The 9,362-nt window shown below is 32.0% G+C and overlaps 2 protein-coding genes across 3 annotated transcripts in view; both read left to right on the plus strand.

Annotated features, from left to right (window-relative positions):
- The first annotated feature begins 3,697 nt into the window (after positions 1 to 3,697).
- On the plus strand, positions 3,698 to 9,182 carry LOC111713874 (bifunctional methylenetetrahydrofolate dehydrogenase/cyclohydrolase, mitochondrial). 2 transcript variants are annotated; one of them, XM_023488847.1, is made up of 13 exons: positions 3,698 to 3,992; positions 4,387 to 4,450; positions 5,248 to 5,321; positions 5,857 to 5,922; positions 6,168 to 6,257; positions 6,696 to 6,740; positions 7,236 to 7,280; positions 7,412 to 7,526; positions 7,584 to 7,682; positions 7,738 to 7,813; positions 8,291 to 8,345; positions 8,489 to 8,641; positions 8,742 to 9,182. In XM_023488847.1, exons 1-12 carry the CDS (start codon positions 3,867 to 3,869, stop codon positions 8,588 to 8,590), a joined length of 957 nt encoding a protein of 318 aa, XP_023344615.1. In that variant the 5' UTR covers positions 3,698 to 3,866; the 3' UTR covers positions 8,591 to 8,641; positions 8,742 to 9,182. The 2 variants fall into 2 exon arrangements, with proteins under 2 accessions (XP_023344615.1, XP_023344614.1); XM_023488846.1 differs by having other exon boundaries at positions 3,699 to 3,992; positions 7,233 to 7,280.
- Positions 8,558 to 9,362, plus strand: part of LOC111713872 (WD40 repeat-containing protein SMU1) — a gene marked incomplete in the record, with an annotated part of 10,052 nt that continues 9,247 nt past the window's right edge. The window contains 2 exon segments of the mRNA XM_023488844.1: positions 8,558 to 8,640; positions 9,184 to 9,272. Coding sequence (XP_023344612.1) covers positions 9,189 to 9,272 — 84 coding nt within the window.

Here is a 9,362-nt window from a genome sequence, read left to right on the forward strand (position 1 = left end):
CTTTGGTTTCCCTAGAAAACAAGAAATGTGAAAAATCCACGGTTACTTAAAAATAAATAATAATCACTTTAATTGATGTGCACTATTATAAATGTTTAAGATAATATTAAAATTATGCAATGAAACTTCTTTATAACATTGTCCGAGCTTCACTGTGAGTAATTTTGAACTGGAGAAAATCTAATAGTACTGGTCTGGTCTGAGGAGTCTAAGATGATTGAATTGGCGGTCAAATGAAATGTGTGTAAGGGTGGGGGTAGGGGGTTGTGTCAATATATTTATAATATAGCACCAAAGCAAGAAATATGAAATGGGAATCCGCTGAACTAAATGTGTTTATTTTTATTATGTACTCCAGTTTCTTTGAGTATTAAAATTGCACAGCGCCGAATTTGCTTTCATCATCCTAAAAACTTAAGCACATTTTTTTAAAAGAAATTAATGTTCCATCTATAGTTCATTGGGCTCTGCAATTAGAACGCGAGTTAAGAAAGCTGTTGTTTCGGCGAGGGGAGGGAGAGGGGGGAAGGATGAAACTGAAATTCAAAGGGTGGAAATTGCCCCCAAAATTTGAAAAAAATGCCCCAAATTAAAAAAAATATCAAATTCCACTAACACATTTGTCCCCATTTGCCCCCAATTGGAAAAAAATGCCCCCAATTAAAAAATCATTTACAAATTCCACTCACACATTTGCTCCCATTATTTTAAATTGCCCCCAAAATTTTTTATCTTGCCCAAAATTTTACTTTGATTGCCATTAATATTTAAAAAATTGCCCCCAGAAAATATGAAGTTGACCCCATTAACAAATGCCCCCAAACATAAAAAATGCCCCTTTTCCACTCACATTTGCCCCCTAAAAAAAAATTTAATTGCACCCAGTTTAAACAAATTTTGCCCTCAATTTTTTTTATTATTCTTTTAAAACAATTTGCCCCCATTTAAAAAATTTGCCGCCATTTCTTTTAAATTTGTCAATCCCAATTGGGATTGAGAAAGGAATTATATGGACCCCTGCACACATGACGTTTCCACCCCCTGATTAACATATGTTTCATATGTTAATATTTGTCATAAATAAAAAATAATTATTTTTGAAAATTTTTTCGACATACTTTTTGAACTTTTTAAAAATCCTCCCAGACACCAAAACAATTAAAGTTAGAGGTCTAACTTTTTTCTTAATGAGCAGGCCTTGAAAAGTTAGACTAGGGACATGTATCACATTTGAAAGTCTCACTTCTGTCCTACAGATGGTCATAACTGCTAAACCAGAAGTCGGCTTCAGATGTTTTTGAAACCACAGGTTTGTGTGGAGTACGGGAATCGAGCCCGTGAATACCAAAAATGAAAAGAAGGAAACAAAAAGTAAAAAAGGAGGCTTAAGAAGAAATCAATTTTTTACAAAAAGTATGTTCCATTTTTCTCTTTTTTTTTTTGAGGCGTTTCCGAATTTTTTGAAAAAAGTTTTTAAACTTTATTTTGTTGAGGCGTTTCCTCTTTTTTTTGAGGCGTTTCCGTTTTTTTAAAGCGTTTCCGTTTTTTGAATTACTTTTAAAACTTTATTTCGTTGAGGCGTTTCCGTTTTTTTTTGAGGCGTTTCCGTTTTTTTAAAAAAGTTTTAACTTTATTTTGTTGAGGCGACGTTTCCTCTTTTTTTTGAGGCGTTTCCGTTTTTTTGAGGCGTTTTCGTGTTTTGAAAAAACTTTTAAAACTTTATTTTGTTGAGGCGTTTCCTCTTTTTTTTGAGGCGTTTCCGTTTTTTGAAAAAAGTTTTTAAACTTTATTTTGTTGAGGCGTTTCCTCTTTTTTTGAGGCATTTCCGTTTTTTATAAAATTTTTAAACTTTATTTGTTGAGGCATTTCCTCTTCTTCCGTTTGTTAAAAAAAACTTAGTTTCTTTCTTTAAAAATCTTTCCCCCTTTCCAAAATAATTAATCTTTTCCCAGAAATTAAACACCATGAGGTTTCAAAGAAATAGGGATCATAAAAAATGAGAAAAACAATTTATAGGGTTTTAAGGGTTTTAATTGCTGAATTTTTGGGTAAAAACTAAAAATAATTAAAAATGATGAAAACTTGCTTGTTATAATGCATCCAATTTATCTTTTTGGTAATTTCCTAGAAAACGATTTTCCAAAAATCGTAAACTAGGACGGACCCATCTTTTCTTTTTTGATTATCAATTTGATTCAATTCAATTCAATTCTATTTAAGTTTTAATTTCTAACAAAGTTATTTAAAAATGTGGTGGATTCTACGAGAATAAAAAAATGTTGTAAAATTTTTTTAAAAATTAAAATGAAATTTCAATTTTTTTAAAAGTAAATTGTGGAAACTTCTCTAAACTGTTCGGAAAAATACGTGCGGAAATGTCTCAACTTTATGTTTTAAAATCCATTTATTGAAAAAACAGAAACGAAATTTTCTGATAAGTCTCCTCTATAATGAATTTAAGAAGTTATCTAAAAAGACAAACTCTTCCAAAAATTCTGGAAACCCGTAAGGAAAAAGAGAAATCGACTCTAATAAGCCTTGAATTTTTTTTTTTTAAAACAAAAACTCGACAAAATAAAAAGAGTTAAGACCTCAACTAAATGAAGTTTTCAAAAATACGGAAAAACCTCAAATATTTTGCGGAAACGTCTCAAAAAAAATAGAAAAACCTCAATTAAATGAAGTTTATGAAAATACGGAAACCACTCAAAAATTTAAATGAAGTTTTTAAACATACGGAAATGCCTCAAAAATTTTACGGAAACGCCTCAAAAAAAAAGAGGAAACGCCTCAAAAAAAGAGGAAACGCCTCAAAAAAAACGGAAACGCCTCAAAAAAAAGTGGAAACACCTCAACTAAATCAAGTTTTAAAAAATACGGAAACGCTTCAAAAATTTTGCGGAAACGCCTCAAAAAAAAGAGGAAACACCTCAACTAAATCAGGTTTTAAAAAATACAGAAACGCTTCAAAAATTTTGCGGAAACGCCTCAAAAAAAAGAGGAAACACCTCAACTAAATCAAGTTGTTAAAAATACGGGAACGCCTCAAAAATTTTGCGGAAATGCCTCAAAAATATTGGGAAATCCCTCAAAAATATTGGGAAATTCCTCAAAAATAATTGTCAGGTGAAAAGCGGAAACCCCTCAAAAATTTTAGGAAACGCCTCAAAATAAAGAGGAAACCCCTCAAAAACTGGGTTTTGTGGGATTTCCGTTTTTCTTGCAGAAATTGCGGAAACGTCTCAAAAAAAACCGGTTTTTGAGGGGTTTCCGCTCTTTTTTTTAGGCATTTCCGTGTTGAGGCGTTTCCATAGCACCTTAAAAAATACTCTTTTGCGATTCGCACACATATTCAATGATTTGACTCATCATTCATTTTACAGCTGTTGGAAGTTTAAATCGATTTGAATTGAACACTGCAGCCAAATCTGCATGCAACAACTTAAAATTTCCTTTTTTTCGACTTCAAACCCTTAAAAAAGCACCCTTTAAAATCCTACCTACTGGGCACAGGCCTGATGTCAGCCACCGGGATCCATGGGTTTCTGAATTTGAAAAAAAGGCCTCTGGACTCCCGGACATATTTGGCAGTATAAACTCTGAATAATTGTCTTTGTAGTCTCATTCTTTGTGGGTAACGCTGTATTTAATGTCGTCTTCGTAAACCCGGTAGATTATTTAGCCATCTTACGTGGCATTTATAATGTTTACGCGCAACACCATATTTTGGCCGAATCTCGTAAAATAACTTGTCAACAACGTTCCTGAGAAGTTTATAATATTGCTGCAGTATTTTCCGATGTTTAAAACCTGTCTGCTGTTGATGTGCATTAGTTCTGTTACTTGGTACTAAAGAAGACAGAGAAATGCAATTTTTAAAATCATTGCATTCTAAAAACATAAGTTTAAAATATCTGTTTATCCGGAGAGAATTGGCGACGATATTCAATGGACACCAGCTGGCCAATAAAATTAAGAGAGAGGTTAAAGAGGTCAGATTTGTATCTATAGTAATGTCCTAGTATACGATCTTAAAGAAATATCCAGTGGATGCCTATCCCACAAATTTATTTACATTGTGTGATTATACAAAGGCTGTGCCCGGCCCCTAGCCTGTCCTTGCCGCGGATCTCGGTCCCTAGCCTGTCAGCCGCAGTCTAAGCCCTGAAATTGGTAATTTCCTTGAGAACTATTTCTGGACCCCCTCCCTCCCACGGGCATTGGAGGGGAGACAACTATTTAACAACAAAAATTAACAGAAGGTCTAAAAATCTTACACTAGGACGGACCCTAATATTGTAACCTAGCCTATACCTGTAAGTAATTAAATCTAATATTATTGACATTAATTTATATCTGTTGAACCTAATTTAACTGATAATTCAGGAAATTTTACTGAATCAGAGTTTTAAATCTTCATTTTCTCCGCAGTTCGTAGCCATCGCTGTTGGTAAGAATTTTTTATTCATTATTAAACAAATATCAATTGAATTTTAAATAATCTAGATTGAGATCCAAAAACTGTTGAATTGGATGACGACATTTTGCAATCTTATGTGTCTTTATTGTTATTTAAAACAAAGAGATTGATAGCTTTAAGATTTAATTTTTCGGTGAAATGTGACCGTGTTTCCAGCACTAATGCTGTATTTAAAGAAACTATTTAAAACCATAGCTTAACGCTTTCTATTCAACAGTTTACTGGGTCTTACTGTATAAAATTCGCTTGAAATTTTATCGTTAGTTATGTATTTCTATCTGCAAATTGGCAAATCTTCTTTGAGGGATTGTCGACAGTCGTTTTATTAAGTTACCCCAATTTAAATAAAAAGTTGCATTCCCGATTCATAGCAGTACCATTTAGACCTTTATTAGAGCGGAAATACGGAAGATATCTGGAAACGTATTAAATTCAGTCAATTTTCTTTAAATAAACTTGATATTTCGTTGAGAATCCCTTAAAACAACTTGCGAAATTTCACAATAAAGAACAGTCCAGATCCTAAAGATTGACAATTATCAATCAAATCAAATCATTTCTTAGGCCACAAGTTTGAAACATACACATATAGTTATAAAATAACTGACAATTATATATTTTTTGTGGCCGGGGAGCTACAAGATAGCTCGGACTGTTTTCCACACAACCAACCCTGGATAGAGCATCTTCGCAAAGAAGTTTACCGTCACTGAAAAAAATGTTGTTATGTATATTACTCAATGATGTTTCTAATTGATTAAAATTAGGTCATAATCCTGCCTCTAAAATATATTTGGAGAAGAAGCAAGAAGTAGCGGAAGAATGTGGTCTAAAAGGACAGGCGAGATTTCTTTTGATCAATTTGACAACGAGAAACGAAAATAATAATCAATTTATTACGATATTGTGAGACGTAAAGTTATTGGAATGTCGATAATTATCTTTATTACTTATTTGTTTAATTGTTGTATTTTTGATAAATAAAGGTGACAGAATCCTTGTTTTTATTTGTTTTTATCGATGAATTTTCCGGTTAAAATGTTTCACACATTTTCGTTCTTGTTAATGAACGTAATAAAAATAACTTCTTAGCGGATTTTCTTTAACAATCAAGTGAAAATAAACAAAGATTACAAATCGTAAGACCTCACTTCATTATTGATTTAGTATAGCCACTTCAATTTTGGTGTGTGGTTGTAACGCGTCCCTAAAAGCATGATTTGATCTGATCATCAAGGGGTTTAAACTTGCTAGTGCAGTTGTTCAATGTATAATACACGAAGGAAATGCTAAGATTAAGCTTCGTTATGTAACAATCATTAAATAGCAAATTTTACTGGTCCTAATTTTTTGTGCAAGATTCTTATATTTATCAGGTTATCCATTTATCAGAAGATACATTTGAATCCAAAATACTTGGCCTAATTCATGATCTGAATGAGGTAAGAACGTATAACATTAGGCTAAAAGATTTAGAACGTGGGATTTAATTCACTAGATCCACAAAATATCTGGACTGGCGAAAAATACAGCACGTTAACCGCCCCAGAGAAATGGTCTTAATTATAGTTTAAATCTAGGGTTTATTTTTCTTAACAATTGTCTCAATAAAGAATTTAATTTATTACAAGTTTGATTTTAGTAATTATAATGTATAAATCAATTTGATTAAACTTATTTCCTTTAGGATCCCAGTATTCACGGTATAATTGTTCAACTACCTTTACCTCTTCATCTCTCAGAGATACAAATATGTAATGCAGTTCATCCCTCCAAGGCAAGTAAATTTATTCAATTTCAAGTTTTTCTTAAACCATAAAGGTTTGCGACATCGTTAATGCATTCATAAATATGCACCAATTTCATGTTTGTTAGAGTTAAGCATATGTGGATTTGTTATGCACTGTGTTAAAAGGTTTATATTTTTTATGACAAAGTACTGATCTATTTCATTCTCAAGTATAGAATGATACTGGTTTATTTCGAAAATTCTTTTTTAAGATTGTTTAAAGATCAGTACATCTTCTTTGAAGGCTTTTATCGAGATTTGAACACATTTAAACTGATTTGAGGTCATCTGAACTCATCTGAACTCATCTGAACCGATATGAACTAATCTGAACTCATCTGTATTCTACTTCAAACATTATTAGAAGTCATCCTACACCCTCCCACCTACAGTTTTTACTTTTATAAATATTTTTATTTTTTCCAGGATGTTGATGGATTTACACAAACTAATCTCGGGAAACTTATGCAGGTTTCTTAATAGCAGAGGTTGAATATACACCNAAATTTCTATCATTTTCTCTCTCCAACTTCTATTTTTATTTTATTGTACTCTCTCCAACTTCTATTTTTTTATTGTACTCTCTCCAACTTCTATTATTTCTTATTGTACTCTCTCCAACTTCTAATTTTTTTCTTGTACTCTCTCCAACTTCTATTTTTTTATTGTACTCTCTCCAACTTCTATTTTTTTTACTCTCCAACTTCTATTATTTTGTTTGTTCTCCCTTCAACTTCTACTATTTTGTTTGTTCTCCCTTCAACTTCTACTATTTTGTTTGTTCTCCCTTCAACTTCTACTATTTTGTTTGTTCTCCCTTCAACTTCTATTATTTTGTTTGTTCTCCCTTCAACTTCTATTATTTTGTTTGTTCTCTCTTCAACTTCTACTATTTTGTTTGTTCTCCTTCAACTTCTATTATTTTGTTTGATTATTTTTTTCTGTTATTTTGAAGAACGCTAGAAGACGACTGAATCTACAATACTGCCTTGCACCGCTCTAGCGGTTAAGGTTTATAAACTTTCAACGTCGAAATTTTAAAAAATTCAGATTTAAAATTTAGTTTGTTGTGGTTAAAAGTTTTCAAAGATAGTTCTTCACATTTAATTAATTTTTGAAAGTTAAAAGTTTATTTTATGAAGAGAATAGTTGAGGAGTTGAAAATGATTACTCTGGGAAAGAACGCGGTGGTTATCGGAAGATCGCATAATGTCGGTCTGCCGATATCTATAATTCTCGGTGCAGATATGACGAAAGGTATTTATTTTAATTTTATTTTTAAACAAATATTATTATTGAACTGTTGTTTTGTAGGTGGGTTTGATATGACTACAGTTAGCTGTCACCGAGCCACGCCTACTCACCAGCTGACCAGGGCGTGTCTAGGGGCTGATCTTATAGTCTCTGCAGCCGGTAACAGTTTTACTTATTTTATTTAAATATTATTTTAATCTTTAGTTTTTTACAGGTGTCCCTGGCCTTGTTAATAAATATTTAATTAAACCTGGATCTATTCTAATCGATGTTGGTTTGAATCGTATCAGGTAGAAAACAGTTTTCAATGTTCGTCATCTTTTTGTTTCTTCTTGTCCTGCTTACAGTATTTTTTTAATTATTTTATATATTTTTTATTTGTGGTCTAAATTGTATAGCTTTGTCTATGATTTTTTAATGTTTTTTTCTTTAAACCTTTGACCTTTATAGTTGTTTTTGCCGTTTCACTCTCTAAGTATTGTTCTAGTTTATTTGACCTAGTAGGTCAGAACTTTTTTGTGTGGAGTATCGTTATTAAAGAAAGTCTATATTCAATGTTTTTTTGTTTTTATTTGAGAATAAATGTTTGATCCATCTTGAGATTCAAAACACAGTTCCATTTTTCCCTTTTCTTTTTATCTTAAACAGTTTTGTTAAAATGATTCCAGTGATTTACAAATTTTACGATACCCACGTCCTTGTTGTCATCGTGGTCCTAGTAATCCTAGTCGTCCGTCCTGGTCCTATTCTATCTAGTCCTATTTTAGGACTGCTGCTGGTAAAAATATAGTGGTGGGAGATATGACGAAAGATGTAAACGAGGTATTTATTTAAAAATCCTTTTTTTAAATCCATGAGTAGCTTATATATATATATTAAGTTAAAAGGGACTGTCTAACACATTTTTTGCGGCCATTTCAAATAAGAATTTTATTAAATTAAATCTTTAATTAAATTAAATATAGGTTGCTGGAGTGGTGACTCCTGTACCGGGCGGAGTTGGACCTTGTACAGTAGCTTGTCTTATGTACAACACATTGTTAGCGGCCAAACTTCAGAATCTCTAGCCTTGTACAGAATGTACACTGTAAACTGTACAGTACATCAGGATATCAAGGGTACATCAGATATCCATAAAGTGTTTTAATTGATTAAATAAAAATTGTTGAAATATTTTTTTTTTTTTTAGATATTAAATCTGATGTTCCTTTGTTTTAGTATGTGAACATTTAAGCATCGAAGCCAAAGTCCTAGTCCTAGAAAATATTTGTGATAACTTAAATATTTGTTGTATCTATAATCTTTGATTGGTATATATTTACTTTAAACACACTTTTTGACAGTATGGTTTTTACAGTTTTTTTTCGATCGCATAATTTAAACTTTGTGGGAACCCATATTTTTTGTAGGAGGGTGTTTGTGTAAAAAGCTTCAAATTTTTGTGTTTTCTTGATATTGTATACCAACCACTGAACCATTGCATCCTTTCTTATTTATAAAAATGAAGTCTGTACGCCATACACTATCCAAGGTCTTTTTTCAGCATCGGAAACAAACTTAAAGAAAATATTAAGGAAAGTTTCGTTTTTATATGTTTTAAGGTCTCAAATGTCTGCGCGTACCGACCGTAATTTCCTTTTTAAAACAACCAATGTTTCAGAGAACATGTCGATTGAGATCGAGTCAGCTGATGTTGTCAGATTAATCCAGCAGTATTTGAAGGAGTCTAATCTAACAAGGACCCTACAGGTAGAATAGGAGATATATTGTAGTCAGGTTGATCCATCAGTATTTAAAGGAGTCTAATCTAACAAGGAACCTACAGGTAGAAGTAAATTG

The sequence above is a fragment of the Eurytemora carolleeae genome, unplaced genomic scaffold (genome assembly GCF_000591075.1).
Source record: "Eurytemora carolleeae unplaced genomic scaffold, Eaff_2.0 scaffold3, whole genome shotgun sequence".
Classification (NCBI taxonomy): Eukaryota; Metazoa; Arthropoda; class Copepoda; order Calanoida; family Temoridae; genus Eurytemora; species Eurytemora carolleeae.